Source organism: Pezoporus occidentalis, unplaced genomic scaffold (genome assembly GCF_034315485.1).
Source record: "Pezoporus occidentalis ecotype Australia unplaced genomic scaffold, CSIRO_AGI_Poc_V1 ctg226, whole genome shotgun sequence".
Lineage (NCBI taxonomy): Eukaryota > Metazoa > Chordata > Aves > Psittaciformes > Psittacidae > Pezoporus > Pezoporus occidentalis.
Window position 1 is genome coordinate 1,527,814 of NW_026914138.1, and position 21,756 is coordinate 1,549,569.

Sequence of the window (21,756 nt, forward strand, 5' to 3'; positions counted from 1 at the left end):
ATCACTCATGCCTGCAGGTGGAAGCACCTGGCTGACGTTTAGAAGTAAGATAAGCCTAGATGATGTGAAGCGTATCTTGCCCACACTGAACACTCTCACACTCCTCAGTGTCTCCTCATAAATACATTGCCTAGTGAAAAACAAGAATACCTGTGCACAAGCCTAGTTTGCACAGGCTCACCTGCAGAAGTAATCCAACAGATTCCAGCTTTAGCCATCTCAAGTATATTCAGCTCAGCATGCACACAGCAGAACTCATCCCACACAGGAGCTCAAGATGTTTGGAATAAAGGAACCACAGACACCTGCTACGCTGTGCCAAAGACCCTCCTTCCTTACCTCTTGTATTGATTTTGGTATGAACATCGAGCTGCGGATCACACGAAACCATGCAAGGCCACCACGGGTATGTTCCCACCTTGGACCAAACCAGATCGCCAACCTGAAACTTGATGTCATGGGGGCCTTGTGTTGGAAGAGAAGGTAAGAACTGCTGGACCTACAAAGAAAAGGCAAGCTTGAAGCCACAGAAGACAACTCAATGCACAAAGAAGCACAGGAACATGGACCCTTCTCTTAGGTATCCCTGAGGTTTGATAACCTAACAGCAGAGAACCATTCCTTTGAGGCAGGAGATAGTCACTGACAAACCAAGACACCCACAGCAACCCCCTGCCACCACCCCATAAAAAGCTTCAGAAGTCAATTAAGAACGTTGTTTTGGGGATAAAATAAAGCAATAAGCACAGGATGAGAGATGTTTTGATGCAGTCATGATTAACAGGAGGTTCAAAGAGACGGCAACTGCTTTATCTGACAAATTAAAGGCCTGTCATCAGTCCCAAAATAGAAGTTGGAGAAGTGGTGATGAAGTGGTGATGAGTGGAGGTACTAACCGGGGTCTCCTCCAACACTGCATCTTCTCTGGGTCTTTCTGGCAGCATGCTAAGCCTCTCATTTGGTCTCTAGGAAATGGGTAACAACGAAGAGAAAAAGGGAAACAAACACAAACAAGGTAAGGGGCCAGGAAACCACACAAAGCTCATCATGAAACCAGGCCAAAACAGTAAGTCACGGAGAGAAAGGCAGCCATGAAGCCAGCAAACAGGAACGTGACGGCTCCTTCTGGCCAACCCAAACCAGAGTAGCATCAATCAAAAATGACCTTTCTTCCTACACTATTCACATTACACCCACACACCCCCGTAACAGGTGATGGAAGAACATACTGTGGGCCAGTAAGCCCCCCTATATTAATAGTCAATGTCAAAGAAAGAGACGAGCATATGGAGGATACCCCCAGGGCTGCGAGCTCTTTGCAACAGCTACAGTACAAAAATCACATGAAATACACAGCACAAAACCCGTAAAATCCATGGTAAATCACACAGAGTTGGCAAATGTTCTTTGTGGGATCAAAAGTCAACAACGGAAACCCCACAACCAGGAAAAGGTCGTGATGAAAGAGGGATCACCGTGAGCGGAAGCCAGCACCTTGGTGGAGCAGCAGTGATAGGGAGCGTGGTGACCCACGGCCGAGCAAGATAAAGAGGTGGGACATGAACTATCTACTGAGCCAGGGAGCTGACTTTTGCTTTGTCAACAGTCAAAGGACTCAAAGAGCAGCCAAAAGAGGAGTCAGACACAGGCAGTGAGAAACCACTTATACTGGGAGTCCCAGTTAGGACTAGTCCATTGAAAACAGAGCCCCCAGGTTAGTGGAAGCAGCATGCTTCAGCTCAGAGAAACTAGGAAACACAAGTATCATCTACAGTAATGATGGTCAGCACCTCATTCAGAGCTGTCTGGAGAGAAGGAGCAGTTAAAAGCAATCATATGAGTGTACCCCAGGCAGAATTCCTTCCTCCCTGGTGCAGCAGGAAGCACAGCAGTGACCCCTGCCTTTCTTGCTCTAGTGGAAGCTTCCCCCACGCAAGTTGCAAGCATCAGTTCCTCCCAGAACACCACCAGTGAGCTTGTTCTTAAAACAAGGATTCAGAGCTTGAAGTCCATTAATGTCTTCATAACATTTTCATTTCAAATCAGCCTTTCAAGTGTGAGCATTCCCACACAGTCAATGGCAGAAGGAGGAGACAACCTTACCTGGGAACAGCCATGCTGAGTAGAGAAGGGTAAAACAACCAAAGTTGTCCCTGAAGCTGGGTTTTGCTCCCATTAAGATGATCCTAAGTTACAAGTCTCATCTCATCAATACTAAATATGACAAAAGTGTGCATGCTGAAGGGGAAGTTGTACACTGGAGAGCCAAAAGGTGGGAGGGTGCAGCCGAGACTGTGCTGGGTAACTCGCAATGCAAAGCATCAGCACAAAGTCCTGCTCGTGGCGGTGATCTGCTGTCTGCAACGAGGATGAGTAACATCAAAGATCTCGCTGCAACACCACCTTCTGAAAGGGAAATGGAAGCTCCAAGGGGGGACAAAAGCAAGACTAAGAGTTCTGGTGAATCCTGCATGGCACATAGGAGTAGGAACTTGGGATTTGAGGGACAAGGCTTTAGTTCAGAATCATTTAGGTTGGAAAAGGCCCTTAAGATCAAGTCCAACCATGAACCCAGCACTGCTAAGCCCACCCCACATCTACACGTGTGTTAAATCCCTCCAGTGATGGTGACTCCACCACTGCCCTGGGCAGCTTGTTCTGGTGCTTGACAACCCTTTTGGTGGAGGAATTTCTCCCCATATCCAGTCTGAACCTGCCCTAGTGCAGCTTGAGGCCGTCTCCTCTTGTCCCATCCCTTGTTACTTGGGAGAAGAGGCTGCAAACAGTGGTGTGAGTGTGAAATCAGAGTGCATTCCATTAAAAACATGACCACCACATCAAGTGCATGACCCTGCTGTAAGCAGATCAGAGCCTTGATCCCCATAGGCCAGGATGGGTTCCCACACCTACCAGAAGCAGCAGCTATCACAGGGTGATACAAGTTCTGTGAGCTGGCATGGCCTGATATGGAACTTCCCTATCCCTGACACCCCTCTCCACTGGGAAATACAGAATCCAGCATCCCAGATTGGCAGGAATAAGCAAGACAAAAGGAAGCCCAAGTAATGAAGTGGCTTCTAAAACTGAAAGGAAAACAATGGCCGAGAGTACCAGGACTTTGCTTCCTGGAATCAGTTAAACCACCACTTCCAGACAACACCCCTTGTGCAACCACACTGCAGTAACAGGTATCAAGAGTGAAACCTCTCAAAGTTTACCGAGTCAACTGGCATTTGCTTTGCCCACTGGTTTATACTGGTTTCTACACATGCTTCAGAGCTATTGGGTTTCATACATAATCATGGCATTTAGAGTTACCTTTCAGAAACTCATTCAAAGCTGCAATGCTGAACGCTCCTTCCAGCGAGTAACCCAGCAGCCTGTGTGCTTTGGGCCCAAAGCTCCACCTTCACCGCTCCCCAAAGCACAGCAAGCGTGCTAAAACACTAAATAGGATTTAAACCCCACGATACAACCTTTTCTAGCATCCATTATGTCATATACAGCCTTTTAACCAAAACTGTCCTAGAAATACAGGTTCTGGCAAGATGAGCATCTAACAATAAAGCCCCATGGCTTTACAGAGGTAATACAACTAAGAGTAAGGAGAAACAGTGCCCAAGACGCATTACTCCATCAACAGTACCAGGTATACAGATGGCTGAAACTCTGATTCCACTTACATTTTGCTCCTCTGGTTCTAACTTGGGGATTTTGTGTGACTTGCGCTCTTCCGAGCGGGAAGAGTCATGCTTGCTACTCTTTTTCCTTTTCTCTTTCCTCCCTTCATGTTTCGCCTTAGCATACTCACTCGCTTGTACTTCATTTAAAAGGTCCCCACAGAGAGAGGACTCAAACAATTCCCTGCCGTTCTGGATAGTTTTGGTTATTTTTAGTTTGATCTCTGGTGAGCCAGTCTTCTTTGGAATCACCGCCGCTGGGACCGAAGGTGGTGGTGGTGGTGGTGGTGGTGGAGGCGGTGGCTGTGGAGGAGAAGGTTTCTCCACCGCATCGTGCGGCCGTGCGCTCGAGTGGTCCAGCTGGAAATACTCGGGGGGGCTGAAGTTCCTGACGGTACCGAACCCGTTGGCTGAACCATTGGGGTACTGGGGGTACGCCTGGTATTTGGCTTGAGGCTCGTACATGTTGATGGTCGGGGGGTAGCCGTTGGTGAGGGGGGGGAGCTCCTCGGCTGCGGGTGCAGGGTAAGGGAAGCCCTGCTGCAGCGCCGCCTCGTAGGGCGTCTGCCCAGCATCTTCGGCAATGTCGCTGCTGCCATCGAAGGCGTCCTCTTGGCGGATGTTGGCGGAGTCAATGAGTTGAGGTGGTTGCTGAATTGTGTTTCCCATGATCCCTTGCATGAAAGAGAAAGAGAAATCCATTGTTCTGCTCCAGCATCCTTAGCTTTCCCTTCTTCTCATAGGGCCTACAGGCGGGAAAAGGGAAAGGAGAAAGCGGTGTGAATCATAAGCTAATAATTAAGCAAATTGCTGAGATTTAAGACCCATTCCCAACCCTTTCATTCAGCAGCACCCTGTTGTGGATTTACGGAGTACTACTGAATCACAGAACGGTCTGGGTTGGAAAGGACCTTAGGATCATCCACTTCCAACCCCCCTGCCATGGACAGGGATGCCTCAATCTAGACCATGTCATCCAATCTGGCCTTGAACGCTACAAGGGATGGAGCATTCACCACTTCTCTGGGCACCCTGTGCCAGCACCTCAGCACCCTCACACTAAAGAACTTCTTCCTTTTATCTAATCTGAACTCCCCCTGTTTCAGTCTGAACCCATCACCCCTTGTCCCATCGCTACAGTCCCTGACGAAGAGCCCATCTCCAGCATCCTTCTAAGCCCCCTTCACGCATCTCTGCGGAGCAGCTTTTCTAATGACCACTTTCTTCCTTCCCAAGACATCTGAAGAAATGTTCTAAGCACCTCCAAGTGCTTACAGATCTAGGAGCCCAAGCGTTACAAAGCCACAACAGCAGGGCTGGAATTCCAGCTGCTCCCTGAAGCCCTTCCAGCTTGGTGCAGGGAAGCACAAAGCACACAGAAGATACCAAGTTCTCTTGACACCACAGTCACTGCAAACTGGACAAGGCCAAAAACCCACCCAGAGACCACTCAAACAACGGAAACCTCTTCCCTTCCTCCCCACCTCCTTGCCAAAGCTACAACCGGATGAGCAGCCCTCAGGCTGGCTGGAGCCCAAACGTTAAACCTTTAGGGCTTCAACACTACATGGATCTGAAGGAAACAGCCTCAGCATCAAACCATCTCCAAACCTGAGGTTTGGAATCACTGATGCAGGTTACAGCTGAGAGAGCTGTCTCACACACACACACTTGCCATTTTGCATTGCCTATTAAAACATGACAATCAGATGAAACCCAAGTTCGATTTCCAAACCTCAATTACTGGCTCAGCAAAGGTGTTTGCAGTCACCTAAATAATCCCAATGTTCAATAACGAGTGACCTGAACTTCAGGTAAGAACCAATGGTTTGCTTGCAGACAAGGTCAGTTTATCCCTTCCAAAGCAAACACAGCCTGGTGATATTTATCCTGTCCTTGTGTGGGCACAAAGGAGGGTTATTGTGCCCTTCTGGTCGGGGCTTGAAGCTACATTAACACATCCCACAGATACTTCTCATTATAAGAAGCTCCATCTAACCCTGCCCACATTCAATTCTCACCTCATCTCAATGCCTTACCTAATGGTTTTCAAAACACTGAGAGCATTTCCCTCCTCCGGGGCTGCAAAAGGAAACTGAAGTCATGAGAGCAACGAGGATGAGCTTCACACTGGGGGTTACACTGATGTCTGTGCTCATCTTTACAATCACAGAGGCCCCTTTGGTGCTGGAATTAAGCGACCAAGGGAACAACTTGACAGCACGACAGCAAAATTCACTGAGTGCAGTAACCCCAAACCCACCCCAGAAGCGATGCTGCTCAGGGGAGGAGCACCCGGAGCAGGGCTGTGTACCAAGACCAACACACAAAACCACCAGCTCCAGGAAGAGGAAGCGGCACTGTTTGTCCTCCTCACCCACTACTTGTGCTTTAGGTCTGTCAGCCTGAAGAGCAAACAACACATTTCTCACCCTAGCAACAAACTGCACCCGAGGCTGCTTCTATTGTTACTGAAAGCAGGTTCAATCTTCTTTTTCTTCTGGGTACTTAAAACCCCCCCTAACTTTATCATGAGAAGCTGCTGTGGTCACCCTGGTACATCCACTGATGGGCAGAGTCAAAGCAGGAAGAGTTTAACAGAGCTTAGAATTACTTTCAACTTCCCAGTTTTGGAAGGCTTTGAATAGGAAATAAGTCACGTTCTTTTACCCAAATACAACGAAAGTAAGACCATCCCCTTAGCTCAGCATGAAGCACTAGGATGTTCAACAAGGGATCTGCCAAAGGACGTCACACCAGGACCCAGCCTTTGGCGAGGCCACACCAGAACTATATCAAAAGCAAAAATCAACTTGAAGAAAATCTAAGACAAGAAAACTATAGAGAGTTAAAGAGTAACCCTGCTAATGTCTCATGGTGCTTGGATAATGTTGCTTTATGTCCTCCTGAGGGTGGAAATGCTGTGAGCTTTGGGCCCTGCTGGAGGATGCTCATCTGATGCGGGCAAAGAACTTGAGCACATCTCATTCCTCTCCTTAGAGCAGACCCTTCCCTGTCACACTGGCAACTTCCAGGCTTGCCTCAGAAGAGCTTCCACACTTGGGGATATGAACCCAAGTGCTTTGTGTTGTGTTTCACTGGGACACCAAGGCCCATTGCAGGGTTCTGTGTTAGGCTACTTGCCTTCCCCCATTCTGATCCCATCTATAAACATCACTCTGAAGCTGAGGATCTACAGACTGCTGAGTGATTTAACAGAGTGTTTCTGAGCCTCAGCTGTGTTCCTATGGGAAGAACTCCTTTTCACAAGGCTAGAGCACCAAGCTGTGACAATACCCCAGGCTCCTTGTCACGGTCACATCTATGGGTCTACAGTGAGATGCAGCACTCAAAGCAACACAGAGAGAAGTTCTGGCCTGTTCCTTCAAGGAATGCTCACGCCAAGGCAGCTTATTTTAACTTAGAAGGGCTGGAATAAGGTACAGCAGCAAACCCAGCAGTTTTGGTGGTGTTGAGAAGTTCTCCCTGCTAACACAACTATCCCAGAATGGAATTAAGGAGATCCAGGCATGGCAGTAACAGAACTCTAAAGCTGCAAGCCACTGTCTGGTGGCTCTTATCTCCTGCCCACAGAGTCCTTGGGTCAAAGTCTGCCCACGCTGCCAGTCCCCAGGTTAAGGCTGCTCCTAACACTGCCAACACACTCGCCTCCACAAGGTCTATGTGTTGCCAGCATGCTTCATTTTGTTACCTGGTGAAGGCTGTGGGTTAATGGCCTTCAAATCTCTCTTTTTCCATTGGATTTAGGAGTTTCCAGCACAAGAGAGGAGTTTGGTTATTGAAGTAACTCCTTTGTGGAGCTCACCTGGGTAACACAGCCTGAACTTCACACCTGCCTCAGTACCTCCCCATCCAGGCTGCAGCACCAGGGGCTATTGCTTCACTGCTACTCTCAGGTCTTAAACTTCAGTTGTAGTACTCTCCTCCCCACAGAGGTTACATCATCTGGAGCCTCTTCCTTCCCCGCTGTCATCACGGCTCTCACACCCAGAGCTCCCCACCCTCCCCTCCTCTCCATAGCTCTGCATTGCTTTGGTTGTTTCCCAGTTGCTGCCCAGTGAAAGGACAGCCCCTGGAGCTACCAAGGGACCAGAACCATCAACGCGGAAAGTACAGGAAGCTCGACAGCCAAACCCCAGCAAGGATCACTTTGGACAAGTCATTCCCATGTATAAGTCATCCCCACGGCTGTTGGAACATCAAAGAAGCTCAAGAGAGTTGGGCCTGTCCCTCCTCAGCAAAGGAACACCACCTAACCCCCCAGCTGAAGGTGATTTTCAGCAACCCACGTTGATCCTGCAAGGAAGCGGTTCAGAATAAGTTCTTCCCATTACAACAGCCATCACTCTATTAAATCACAGTGTCAGCCTCCTGCAAGCTGTAGGATTTTGGTTCCGAACACGATCCACAATACATGTAACACTGGAACTCAACCAACAGCTAAAGAAACCTATTACTTCAGGTCTATAGGAAACAGGCACTTCAGAGCAGCTGGGAAACACCATGAAGCTATCAATACCTTCCAAACCACAACTGGATGTCCTAAGGAGGGAAAAGTTTGTCCTCCAAAACTGGGGAGAGAAACACAGCCTGCCCATGGCCCTTTCCCTGCAGGATCTTCTGCCCAAGCAGGGAATGAGCCTGTTTACAGACACTGCTTGAGCAAATCTATTCATGGAAGAGTCCCAATTCCAAGTACCAGAGGGGAAAGCAAACGAACGAAAACATAAAAGCAGTACAAGGCAAAGGAAGGTTAACCTGGTAGAGCTCTTCAACTCACACTAAGTTTGCTTCACTTCCCACCCCACCCCAGCTTCTTCACTTGAGTTTGACTCAAACCACTCAGGACAACGGGAAGGTTTCAAAGAGCTCTGGAACCCTCTGGGTTCACCCTGGCACTTCTCTAAAGCCATTTTTAGCAGGAGCATTTCGCAACTTCCCTCCCAGCAAACCAACACACACACACACCCCCCCCAGTATTCCTGCTGTGCTGCAGCACACTAAATAACAACTGAGCCCTCAGATCATCAAACAGCTCCGAAGGATGCTGATCCCACTGATGGGAGCTGCTCTTCCTCCTAAACAAGGAGCTTCGGGCTCCCACAGCAACACGGGAGCGCCATGGATCCATCCACTGTGCTCCTGCTCCGGCAGGAAGAGCTCAAAGCAAGGCGAGAAGATCCCTGGAGCTGACACAACATCAAGGGAGGCACGGCAGGATTTCCACAAAGCCTTTCTGTATTCAAGGCACCCTTTCCCGGGGACACCCCCACACACGGGGAGCCCTGCCTGCAGCAGTTGGTTAGCGCTTGGGAGAGCCAAGAGGATGGCAAACGCATCTGCTGTGCGAACAGGAACTGTCCTACTGGCTCACTGAGCTGAAACAGCACGCGTTTGAGTCAGCCTTATGTGCTCAGTGAACGGTGTCACCGCCTCGTCACCCTCAGCCACGCTTCCGATCAACAGGCTCGAAAGCAGGAGTTCCAGGGATGTCTTTACACTGTAACAACAACAACCCAGCTCCCATCCACGCTGGGCTGAAGCAGAGAGATTCAAAGATCTGTTCACATCATAGAATCCCAGCCTGGTTTGGGTTGGAAGGGACCTTAAAGCTCCTTTAGTTCCAAGCCCTGCCATAGGCAAGGATAGCTTCCACTAGAGCAGGGTGCTCCAAGCCCTGTCCAACCTGGCTTTGAGCACTGCCATGGATGGGGCAGCCACAGCTTCTCCATTCAATCCATCCCAGTGTTCCATCACCCTCAGTGAAGAACTTGAGAGCTCAGCTCAATCTCCCTTGTACCAGGTTAAAGCCATTCCCCCTTGTCCTGCCCCTCCATCCCTTGTCCAAAGCCCATCTCCAGCTTTCCTGTAGCCCCTTGAGGCACTGGGAGCCACTCTGAGGTCTCCCTGGAGCCTTCTCCAGCAGAACCAGCCCAGCTCTTCACTGCCTGAGTCACCACACACCCATTCAATGCCACTTTCCACACTGTTTCATTCCCTGTACCCCCGTGTCTCACCCATGCTGGTACCAGGCACCTCCAGCATCTCCTCCACGCAGCTGAGCTGAGAGCTCTGCTGTAGGTGTTGCACCAAGGACAGCTGCTGGGCTGGAACCGAGCTGGCTCGCTCAGGTTTAGAAGTGATGCAATCAGCTCCTGCTGTGTTTCCATTCCTGCTCTTAACACCTGGAACCAGGTGAAACACCTGAGGCTCCTCACCACCACTGAGCACAGCCTCACCTTGCCTATGGTCACGTCCAAAATCACCTGCGGAGCTGCTTCCTCAACCCTAACAGCCTTCTGTGATGCTCACAATACAGGAGCAGAAATAACAGAATGAGTCTTCCCCATTCCTGCCATCGGGATTTGCAACCTGCTCTGTCCCACTTTGTCCTGCATGGCCTTAGGAAACCATTCATGGCAAGCTTGCTTTACACACATTAAGACAACACCGAGTTTTCCGTGGAATCCTAGAACGGTTTGGGATGGTTTATAACAGCACAGAGCTTCCTTAGCAGAGGAACTGCAGCCTGTGGACCCCCCCTGGCAGCCACAGAGGGTGAATCAGAGGCCTCTAGACAAACCTGAGGGTGTGTGGAGAGACTGCCCCCTCCCCTGGGTCCCTTCCTAAAGGTGCTTTGCTTTTGTTTAAGGCCAGAAGAAAGAGTCAAGGCTGAAACCTGGGTTTGAGAAAGGTGCCTGCACGAAGTTACCTCCGGAACGGAACAACTTGGGCAGCAGCAAAGACAACGCTATGGGTTAAAAAGGGAAAGAAAAGGGGTCGCTTTGGGGCTCTAAATCATCGGGATTTAAAGTCTCAGAAACCAGCTCTTTAATACCAAGCCTTGTAAGAGTCGTGACGTGCTTCCACATCTCAACCCAGTGCAGTAACTGCACTGTATCCCATAGGAATCCCTTCAAGCTCAGGCGCAGTGAACACCCTGAAAGCCTCACAACGCTGTTGCATGAACCCAAACCATGCAGCCCTCGATGAGCATCCTCTCCTCCGTGACTCCATGAAGCCCATGCTCACTTTTGGGAGCCAAACCTTCCCAAGCAGTTCATTATTCCCATTGTAACTCTTAATCTGCCCCAACTTCCTCTGCGCATCTCGACACTAAAGCCACAGGAACAACCACTAAAACAGGCTACAACTTCTTCCTCAGCTCCCATCACCTTACACCGGCTTTTGGGGCGGTTTGTACACAATGAACTGGATCAGCGTTAGGATTCCTTCTTAACACCTCCTCGAAAACCTTCAGCTTTCATTAAAACTGACCCTTCAAAGCAAGCCGGGCGGGACACACAAGGAAGCAACAGCCCCAAACCCACCCCAACCCATCCAAGCGCGCTCTGCCCGGCATTCCAAACACAGGAAACCCTTACAACCGACGGGGAGCCGAGGGGCACGGCGCCGCTCACACCACACACACACCGAGCCCGAGGTTCCCCCCTCCCACACACACCACACACCTCCCCGGACCCCGGTTACCTGCCGCCTGCGCAACCGGAGGGTGGGAGGGAGGCAGGGAGCGGGTCCCGCTGCCCGGCCCCACGGAGCCCGCGTTCCGCTGCTGCCCGGCCCTTGCCGCGGGGTCGGCTCGGCTCGGCTCGGGACAGCCCCGTTCACACCGCCCCACACGCCCGCCCCGTGGAGCCCGCGCCGGTGCCGCCGCAGCGCCGGCAGCAAACATGGCGGCCGCGGCCCCTTTAAGCCCGGTCGGGCCGTTGCCGCCGCCGCCGCCGCCCCCGCTGCCCCTCACCTTCAGTGTGTTCCATTCTAACTGCCCCCGCCGCGTCCACCCAGCCCAGCGGAGACAAAGGCCGGCGGCGGGGGCTGCGGCGGCGGCGGCGGGCGGGCCTCCCGCCTCCTCCCGCTGCAGCAGCAGGCCGCGATGGAGCCCCGGCCTCGATTTCCGCGCCCCCGCCGCTGGCGTCCGAGCTCCGCCCCGGGAGGGAGGCCGCCCGCCCGCCCCCCCCACCGCCCGGCTCCCGGCCGCTGCGGCCAAGGGGAGGCGCTCGGCGGGGCGCGGGCGACCGCTGGCGGCGGGGGAAGGCGGCGCTCGGTGCGCTCAGGCCCGGTCCCGGCCCCGCTTGCGCGCCCTCCGCCTCCGCCCCCCCGCCGCCGCCGCCGCCGCCGCGCACGACGTACGGGACGCCACCGCCCCTCGCATCTTATTGGGTAGCCGAGCGGCGTCGGCCGCAAGGCATTATGGGGGTTGTAGTCCGGAGGGGTCAGCTCGGTACCGCGACTCCGTGTCCCGCATCCCGAGGAGCTCACGGTGAGGCCTGGGAAGCACCGGCCCCGGCCGAGGGACCCCAGTGGGAGCCGGGAGGGAAGCGCCGTGGCTCGCGGGAGGTTGTGAGTGGTGAAGGAGACATGGGGATGGTCGTGGTTAATTCCCCTCCTTCACGGCCCTCCCGGCTTTATTTAGCCCAGGAAAACGCAAGCGGAGCGCACGGAGTGAATGTGCTCTGCAGCGAAGCCAGCGCGGGGCAGGGGCGGGGGGAGACAAGGGAAGGGAAGCAAGGAAAGGCAAAGTAAACGCGATGTGGAGGTGACACCCGTGGACAATAAAGCAGGAAGGATGAGGTAGAAGGCGATGAGACCTAACACGGAAGAGGAAGCTGGGACACGAGCTGAGTGATGATCTCATGGCCCCCAGTGTGAAAGGGGATGGTAAAGCAACTCTCTTTCAACACAATCAGAGGTGGGCTGGGAAAGGCTTTCCCTCTCCCTTCTGTGCATTCTAAATGCGTGGAATTAAACGTTAATGGTCACTGCGTACGGTTCTGGTGTCCCCAGCGTAAGGATGTGGAGCTGTTGGAGCCCATCCAGTGAAGGGCATGAGGATGAGGGGAGCAGCTCTGCTCTGGAGCCAGGCTGGGTCAGCCTGGAGAAGAGAAGGCTCCTTAAGGGGAGACCTCAGAGCAGCTCCAGTGCCTGAAGGGACTGCAGGAAAGCTGGAGAAGGGCTTTGGACAAGGGATGCAGGGGCAGGCCAAGGGGAATGGCTTTAAGCTGCCAGAGGGGAGGCTGGGATGGGCTCTTTAAGCAGTGCTGCCCTGTGAGGGTGCTGGGACACCGGGATGGGTTGAACGGGGAAGCCGTGGCTGCCCCATCACCGGCAGCGCTTGGACCAGCCCGCTCTAGTGCCGCCTCGGGTCAAGCCCCGCCTCCTCCCCGCTCCTATTGGGTGTCCTGTGCGGCAGGGCCTCAATCCCGCTTTCTGATTGGCTCCCTCGGAGCGGGCCGTGCCGCCGCGCCGTGGCGTGATGGCGATGCAGCCATAGAGCGGCGCTCGCCGGTGCGGGAGCGCTGCGGACCGGGCGCGATGGGGCGGTGCGGGAGCCGCCGATGGGGCCAGCACCGGGAGCTGCGGGCCCGAGGGGGATGAGGGGTCCTCCGGGGCCCGAGCCCGTCCGCCATGGCCGCAGGGGGATGGAGCTTGCTCCGCGCCGCCGCCAGGCACAGGTAAGGAGCCGGTGGGGTTTCCAAGCGCTCTGTGCTCCAGGGATGGGGATAGGGATGGCGTAAGCGCACCTCGGGGGGTCCCGGGCACCGCAACGCCTTGCTTTAGCCGTTTATATGCGGTTACTGGCGCTGTGCGGTAGCAGCAATGCGTTAACACGCTGCAGGGATGCGTTAAAACGATTCCTGGGTTAAAGATGGGAAATGCAACGTTTGGTTTAACTAAAACACAGGGATTCCGGTGGGCGAGGTCTTCTCCCATTGATAAAGGAGATGGAGTTTGCCCATGATGCCCAAGTGATGCTGCTGGGGCAGGAGATGTGATCTCCGTTCTGAACATACGGTTTGGGTTTAAAACTAGCAAATTTGGAGCAGTGCAGTTGCTAAAAGGGCTTTCCTTCAGTGTGAAGTCCTGAGCTGTTCTCCACCAAAAGAGCTGTCAGCACTGGATGGATCATAGGGCACTGCTGTGATTCTCAGTACTTTCCTCTCAGACCCCTTCAACCCAAAGCAGTTGGTGGCTATGAATTTGGCACTAAGGCCATTAACATGTGTCTGAAGCCTGGGTACCACGGCTGCGCTGCTCTGACTTGCTTAAACACCTTCCCAGTTTCAGAGGCTCCCATCTCCTCGCGCATTCCAGTTCTCTGCACTCCCCAGCAGCTGCTTTTGCCCAAGCAGTGGATCCTGGTTTAAGCTGGACCTGTGTAAGAGACTCTGTGAACCATGGGTGCCGTGCTCCCGTGGGTACCATCCTGCCCCATCCACTGGCTGCATCCCTACGGGCATTCCACACCTCCAGCTGCTCACACCAGGAAGAACCCACATCCTGCAGCGATGTGACCCATAAGGCTCATCCTGACACAGCTCCAGACGCAGAGAGGCCCAAGGGGACAAGATCTTTACGCCAACGAGTTGTGGGGGAACTGAGGCATTATTACAATGGATTCCACTTGCTTTGGATCGACACGAAGGTGGCTGCCAGGATGGTGTGGAGGCTGCTACATGGCCAGGTCCTCACTAGGAGGGAGAGAAGAAGGGTGAGTGCTACCTGGCTGAAATGATGCGATAAGAGGCTTGCAGTGATGGAGAGGGGCTCTTCATCAGGGGCTGTAGCGATGGGACAAGGGGTGATGGGTTCAGACTGAAACAGGGGAGTTTCAGGTTGGAGATAGGGAAGAAGTTCTTTATGTGAGGATACTGAGGAGCTGGCACAGTGGTAAATGCTCCATCGCTGGTAGTGTGCAAGGCCACATTGGGTGACATGGTCTAGTGTGAGGCATCCCTTGCCCATGGCAGGGGATTGGAATTGGGTGATCCTCAGGTCCTTTCCAACCCTAACTCAATGGTTCTATGAAAGGAGCTGAACCGCTCAGTTGCCACGCTCCTTTGGAGCCCATTTGTGTGCCTGGTTGAGTGGTGATTTCTGCTGTGTCTTCTCTACAGCTGCTGAGAACTTGTGCAGATCTCTTCCGCCTGGTTCCCTTCCTGGTGTTTGTCATTGTCCCCTTCATGGAGTTCCTGTTGCCTGTGTTCTTGAAGCTCTTTCCTGAAATGCTGCCCTCGACGTTTGAGACGGAGTCAAAGAAGGTTTGTGTCCTTCCTGAGGGCGTTCTCCAGCTCATCAGAGCATCTCTACAGCTGCACACAAGAGCTCTTGCTTCCTGCCTGTTGCTTTGAGTGAGGAACAGCCTCATGCACAGGTCGAGGGCCCAGCTTGTTCCTATGCTGAGCACCAGGGTCTGGTGGGTGTGCTGTAAGCAGTGATCAGCAGGAAAACACACAGCAAGTCATTTACCTGCCTCAACCCATGCCTGTTTGCTTTCAGCCCTGAAGCCCTATCCCACCTCCTTCCCGCAATCCCCTCCTGATTTTCAAGTGGAATTCCTAATTTCTGTTTCGTTTCCTAAATGAAGGAAGAGAAGCAGAAGAAGAGGTTAAACGCGAAGCTGGAGTTAGCCAAGTTCCTGCAGGAAACCATTGCAGAGATGGCCAAAAGGAACAAAGTGGAATCAGCACAAGGAAAACAATTCTCCTCTTATGTGCACCAGGTAAAATGGGCTGGGGGGTGGTGGTGGTGGTGGGGTTTAGCGATGCTGTTTTGAGCAGAGAATGAGGGATTTGTACTAAGATTGCAGAGCTGTCTGTCTGGGGTTACCATTAACTGGATGCCCTCCTGCTGCTGATGCCCTGCTGGCACTAGCTCTTGACCCCACCACTCAGAGCTATCCATACGGACAAGCATTCCCATGCTGGAGCATCCTTTAGGTGGCCACTCAATGCTGTTTCCCTTTGGCCTTGTAACTATAGGCTCTGGTTTCCATCCAGAGGCTGAAAACCCAGTGTGAGAAACAGGAAGGGCCCCTTCCTGAGAGGGGGAAGAGGATCCTTCCCAAACTGGGGTGCTCTTTGGCCCTGATGCCTCTTGCTTTGCCCAGATCCGTCGCAGCGGCCACCAGCCCAGCACCCAGGACATCGTGCGCTTCTCCAAGCTCTTTGAGGACGAGCTCACCCTGGAGCACTTGGAACGGCCTCAGCTGGTGGCTCTGTGCAAGCTGCTTGAGCTGCAGCCCATTGGCACCAACAACCTGCTCCGCTTTCAGCTCCTGCTCAGGCTCAGAACCATCAAGGCAGACGATGAGGTGAGCTTGAGGCAGCTCAGATGTCCTTGCTTTGGTGGAGCGCAAGCCCACTGAATCACTGCTGCTTTCCAGGTCTGGAATAGACATCTCATGGAAACACCATGAACCAAGTGAATTCAGGATGAGTTTATATTAGTTTATAGAGTGGCTGCATTCCTTTAGCCTGGAGAAGGCCAAGGGAGAATGCGCCTAATGGGGTTGCTTAGCACATGGAACCAGACTTAGAGGTGCACAGGAGGAGAACAGGTAAAGGTCATCAGTTGCAGCAAGGGAAATTCCATCTTGATAAGGAAACAAAGTCAAACTCAGTGGGTAAACAGTGGAACAGGTTTTCCAAAGGCTGTGGAATCCGAATCCCTAAGGATGCTCAAGGCATACATGGAAAAGGCTGAGCAATGTAAAGAAACGTGTTAAGTTAACCCTCTGTTGGACAGGAGGTTGGACTGGGGACCTCCAGAAGTCCCAGCCTATGTTTTAGGCTTGTGCAGGAGCTGTGGTTTGAAATGGTGTAAAGAATCCTATTGGGACACAGAAGAAAAGACCAGAAAGGTTACTGCTAGGAAGAGGTGAGGAGTTCTGACAGGCCCATGCAACTAACCAGGTTAACTAACTAATTAACTAACCAGCTAACTAACTAACCCTGGTCCAGCTTTAAAGCCTGCAATTGAGTGTGTGAAGGAGCTCTTCGGACCTGCAGCATCACATGTAACATATGCCTGGGGGAACCCAAAGTAATTAGGATCCAGGTTTTCCATCCTCTGGAGCTGAAAGCTGTCAGAAGGAATAACCCACAAAGGTTCCCTCTCATCTTTGTATCGGGGTGACTTCATGCCCATTTACCTAAACAGACCTTTCTTTGGGCTCAAGCCCAGCAAGTACATCAGGGTTTTGGCTTGCTCTGTGCCTGGATAGGAGCATCCCTTTTCATTGCAGCTGATTGCCAAGGAAGGAGTCAATGGCCTGAGTGTGTCCGAGCTGCAGAGCGCGTGCAGAGCCAGAGGGATGCGGTCACTGGGTCTCTCAGAGGAGCAACTGAAGGAACAGCTCAGACAGGCAAGTCCACTCCGGTGTGGTCCTAGGACACAGTGAGGAGCAGTGCTCAGGCCCAGCTTCACCAGGGATTCATCCATTCCACGTGGGTCCTCGCCTGACAAAACATATTAAAGGCATGCAGGATCCAGATGATGGCTTGGACTAAGGAGAAGACCAAGTTGCATCAGGGCCAGCTAGAAGGAAGATGAAGGGAGGGGGTGTGGAATATGATTTAAGCTTCTAAAGTAGCCAAGATTTGTAGCAGAGCCAACACTAGTGTTCTGTAAGCATTGAAACAGGTTACACATAGTGCGGTAGGTGATGTTTGTGTAAGACACAGGTAACTCAAAGTACTTTGCTTTAGCTGGTGGCTGCTTCTCAGTAGTGATGTTTGCCCTCTGAGCAGCTGGGAGCATCCTCTCTAGCGTGTATTCCATTTGGTATCCTTAACTCTTCCAAACTATTCCTTCTCATTGTGGCAACTTCAATCTGTGCAAGTCAAACTCCAGATACCTTTAAGCTCCTGAAGGACAAAGGGTGCTGTGTTTTCTGTACCGACATAAAACCATGTATGAAATACCTTTTCCTTCTGTTTTCCTCCAATAGTGGCTGGATCTGCATTTGAAAGAGGACGTTCCACCTTCTCTGCTCCTGCTTTCCCGTGCCTTGTACTTGATAGATGCAAAGCCACAACCTGCTCCAGTTCCCCAAAAGCAGGTGAGTTGTTTGAATAGAGCTTTCAGGTTAATAGCTCAACCATTACACGTTGTAAAGGTGAAGCCCTGAGACAAGGATCTTGTTCTTTGATCCTCGGAGGGGGCTGAAGTTAGAACTGTGCTGAGCTCAGTGTTCTTCTGCAGAGAGGTGAAGCTGCTCCAGTCTCGACATCCACTCTCGAAGGCCAAGAGACCCTGATGGATCCTGCCCCTGTTGTACAGGGAGGAAAGGTTGGAAAAGAGCAATCTCCGAGTAGGACAATGAGGGTGTATTGCTGTAATCTTTGGGAAGAGCATGGGGACAGAGCTTTCCAGAGCTAGGCAACACCCCTTCTTTGACACCATTGTCCAGAGCACACAAGCAGTGCATGTGCTTGTGTTTGTGCCACAGAGCCTCACGGTTGCACGCTTTGCCTTGAGGCAGTGAAAGGTACAGAGAGCTATGGCACATCTTGGGCTGGTGCTGGAAGCAGCACCAGGATTAGGGTTAATAACCCAAGTTAATCAGTACCAGGGTGCTGGCTTCCAGCAGAGGAGGGCTCACAAGCTGCTAAGTTGCTTTAGTCACATACAGAGACCTCTGTCCAGGTACAGTTAGCTCAGAGAAGCCAGTTAAAGGTGACTTTGAGGCTTGTTTTCAACTCTCTTAGTGAGCTGGGGAGTGGTCCAGGACAAGGAGAGACAAAACACCTGGAGCAGGAAAGCCAAGAGGGGATGGTTCTCAGCATAAGGCTGAAGAGAATTCCTTGGATTAGTCCAAGCTGATAGAAGCAGCAGCAGAACTGAAGGAGGACATTGTGTCGACTGCTAGGACTTCCAAACAGCACTGTTAGGTTGGAGATGCTGACCTGGAGCTCTCACAGGCATGCAGTGCATGGGAAGGAGAAGGGGCTGGATGGGATGGAGGTAGAGCTTTGTTTTCCAAGGCTTCTATGTCTTAAAGCTGCTTTTCCCTTAAAGGATGAAGAGGTTGTATCCCAGCCAACAGAGCAATTGCCAGGCTCAGAAGTGCCAGCAAAGCCTCCCCCACAAGAGGTAAGCTTTTCCAACCTCAGACTTCCCAAAGGAGATTGTTCTTTCCACAGCTCCCAAGCTGGGGCTGGATGCTACGAGGTGCTGGGGATGTTGAGTTCAAGGAGCACCTGGGGTGGATGAGAACTGCATTGAGGGCTGCTAAATACAAACCCACCACACTTGACAGGCACTGTGGGGAATTCCCAGTGTGCCTTTCTCTGTGTTCTTCTTTAATATCCGCCTGTGGACCACGAGGATAAACCCACCCTGGGGTTACATGGTGTTTTGTATCTGTAAAGTCCTTTCTGCAGTGACTTGTGCCTGTTTTCTTGCTGTAAATACCTGATGTCAGTTTAGCTGCTCATGCAGACATCCAGGCTTGATGTCTGCAAGGAGGAGGATGCTCCTTTCCACAGTAACTTTGTTCTTAGCCTGCTTCCCATAGGGAAAATACCTTCTTCCAAAGAATCCCTTACATTTCAAGAAGCGTTTGTCCTGATAGTGCTTCAAATCCACGTCTTTCTCTTGCACCCAGACTCAAATGGAAGCATCTCGGAGCAGCAAAGCCGGTGCCAATGGGGCATAGCCTGGAGCCAGCGAGGGCTGTGTGACACCGGGAGAGAAGCACTGTCCCCTCTGCCCCTCCTCAGAAGGAAAGAGGGATTTTCCCAGAGGATGCATCACCCAAAAGAGGAGGCAGCAGCCCTTGGGGGCCTCTCTGTGTGCTCCAAGCTTGCTGGCACTTACCTGGATGGCATCAGCTCCTCTGTTGTGCTGGATCCCCCCCTCCTAGTTTAACTTATGGTATGTTAACAGTGATGCCACTGTCAGCACTGTTGCTGAAGGGGGGTGTTTGTGCTCTTAAACCTCAGGAAAGGCAACTCTTCATTGCACTGAAGCCCAGAATGAGCTGTGCTGGAGCTCTGGTAAAGCCTGGTGTACAGTGTGAGACCCCCATCCCCAGGGCCTGCAGCATCATCTGGCTGCTGCAGCTTTCCAAGCTCTTGATCCTAGCATGGGTTAACCAATAAGCAGTGCACAGAGGGGCCTGTGTCGCTGTTGTGTTTCACTGTTCCATGTGTACCAAGGTGAATGAGAGCAGCAGAGGGATGCCAGCACACTCTTCAGTGCTGTGGCTGAACTTAACTGGTCAGGAGGACCTAAGGACTTGCTGGACAAGAGCAGGGCTGTGAAGAGGATGGCTTCACTGCTGGACCAAGCCTGATGCAACCTGCATCAAGTCAATTAAACCTTATCAGGCTCAGAGCTGCACATCAGTGTGCTCAGACCCCTTGTGCTGCACAAAGTGATGCTTCGGGCACTCCGATGCTGACTGACTCTGGAAGCCTCTATGGGAAGATGCTCAAAAGCTGGTTTTAGCATTTATGTGTTTTTAACTTGTCCTATGTCTTCAGCAATGACTCAGATGATGGGTTTTAAACGTGTATTTATACTTATTGTCAATGTAAAACTAGACTTGGTGCTAAGTAGAATGAAGCATCTCTTGTAGAGGTCAGACAGCCCTTAGAACAATCCAACTCAAAAGCCCGGCTGCTATCAGCACTTCAAGCACACAGCTCCAGGATCCTGCTCACAGGAATGCCGTGTTCCCTGTTCCACCCCTGCACCCTGCCTTGGGACGCAGCATGGAGTATTGGGGGTTAAGTAAAGAACAACTAACGTTACCTCAATAAAACCACCCCATTCCTCTGCGTGATGCGGGTGAGGTGTTGCTGGTGGCTGACTCAGAGGAGCTTGCTCAGTGTAAGATCCCAGTGGGGGCACTGAGATGGGTGTGCAGAAGGATGCGAGCAGCTTGTTCCCGTTATGGCAACAAGCGTGTGAAGAGGGAGCTGGAGCTGCTGGGCACAAACGGGGCTGACCCCGCGGCGATGACGGGAGGGATGCGGGTCCTTTCTGTCAGCGCAGTGAACGCCAGTGCCGCTTCCCACCGGTAGATCGCAGCATCACCCAGTGCTTGCATTGACGAGCCCCAAAATGGGCTGGTGGAGGGAATCCACTATGTCCCAAAGGGAAGCCGGGGCCGACCAGGAGCCTCTAGAAACACCTGCAAAGCTTTCCACATCCCACATGTCCATGAAGCCCTTGGGATTTAACGCAGGACCCTGCTTCCAGGTCCAAACGACACCCAAGGACCAGCATTAACCCCCCCCCAGAGCCCATGAAGTCATGCTCCTGATTGCACCCAGGTCTCAGTGCTCCTGGTGCCCATGCACAGCATCCCTCCAGTAACGCACGAAGCCACATGGAGGAGGTGTGTTGGGAGCCCTCCTTTAAAGAGCTGGCTGCAGCCCCACGACAGCAGAGCAGCACATGGAGAGCCTGATCCTCGCACGCAACACCCCAGCATCTGCCTCAAGCTGGGAGGAGAGCGGGTTTGGATTCCCAGGAGCTGCGGGAGGGAGCGATCCCAGTTCCCTCCCGGCACCCATTAGAGCTGAGGAATTCCGAGTTCCCGGAATCAGCCATTCATTACCGCGGGGTAATGAAGTGTTCTCAACACCAAGCAGACTTCAAAGCTTCTCCCCGTGCCTGCTTCAAAGCCCAAACCCTGGCCTTGCATCCAGACCCGCTGCACACAGCGGCCAAGGCAACCCACCGAGCTCTGCAGCAGGGGATGCTGCTCCCTTCCCCAGCCCCTCATGGTGGTCCATGGGGCGCAGGCATCCTCAAAGCACCCACAGATCCATGGGCACCATCGCTGCCTGGGTGCTGCGCCTGCAGCCTGCCCGAGGGATGCACCAGAGCCTTGTCCTGCCCCACACAAGCCCCTTTGCAGGCATCACCAGCACATGGATACAGTGGCTGTGCCCCAGCAGCTCACCAAGCCCATCACCACTGTGCTTGCAGCACCATGAGCCTACCTGATGCGTTGAGCGAGCCTGGTGGGTGCCTGCTGCACAGCAGCAATGAGCTCATCTTCCTCTGCTTTAATACTAGGGGCTGGGTGTGCCGGCAGCACCAGCAGCTGAGCAGGATCAGGCCATCAGCTTCCATCAGGAAGCAACCAGGGACAGGCTTGGGAAAGCTGGGTTTGAATGGCCTCTTTGTTCCTCCGCAGCAGGAACAGGGGTGAACAGCAGCAGCTCCCTTTGCAGGAGAAAACCCCTTGCAGAGGAGCAGGGATGCTCCTTTCTCAGGGTGTCCCATATGGGTGGGA

At 52.6% G+C, this 21,756-nt stretch overlaps 2 protein-coding genes across 12 annotated transcripts in view; one reads left to right on the forward strand and one right to left on the reverse strand.

The window, feature by feature from the left end:
* Positions 1–11,765, reverse strand: part of NSD3 (nuclear receptor binding SET domain protein 3) — a 35,883-nt gene extending 24,118 nt beyond the window's left edge. For 2 of the 9 annotated variants that reach the window (XR_009965283.1, XM_062621028.1), the window contains exons 1-4: positions 11,464–11,760; positions 3,684–4,426; positions 897–965; positions 340–499 (exon numbers count right to left, since the gene is read on the reverse strand). Coding sequence is in view for 6 of the 9 variants with exons in the window: in XM_062621028.1 (XP_062477012.1) it covers positions 340–499; positions 897–965; positions 3,684–4,382 (928 nt within the window). In the remaining 3 variants the exon portion in view is untranslated. Of the gene's footprint in view, positions 1–339; positions 500–896; positions 966–3,683; positions 4,427–11,364; positions 11,389–11,463 lie in introns of those variants that run through there. The other 7 variants (XR_009965285.1, XR_009965284.1, XM_062621024.1 and 4 more) reach the window with 6 other exon arrangements.
* A 1,260-nt stretch (positions 11,766–13,025) lies between these two features.
* Positions 13,026–20,068, forward strand: LETM2 (leucine zipper and EF-hand containing transmembrane protein 2). 3 transcript variants are annotated; one of them, XM_062621030.1, is made up of 10 exons: positions 13,026–13,174; positions 13,782–14,211; positions 14,618–14,761; positions 15,088–15,222; positions 15,610–15,813; positions 16,747–16,866; positions 17,452–17,562; positions 17,706–17,830; positions 18,522–18,596; positions 19,111–20,068. In XM_062621030.1, the coding sequence occupies exons 1-10, from the start codon at positions 13,128–13,130 to the stop codon at positions 19,184–19,186; spliced, it is 1,467 nt and encodes a 488-aa protein (XP_062477014.1). In that variant the 5' UTR covers positions 13,026–13,127; the 3' UTR covers positions 19,187–20,068. The 3 variants fall into 3 exon arrangements, with proteins under 3 accessions (XP_062477014.1, XP_062477015.1, XP_062477016.1); XM_062621031.1 differs by having other exon boundaries at positions 17,706–17,792; XM_062621032.1 differs by lacking the exon at positions 17,706–17,830.
* Positions 20,069–21,756: the final 1,688 nt, after the last annotated feature.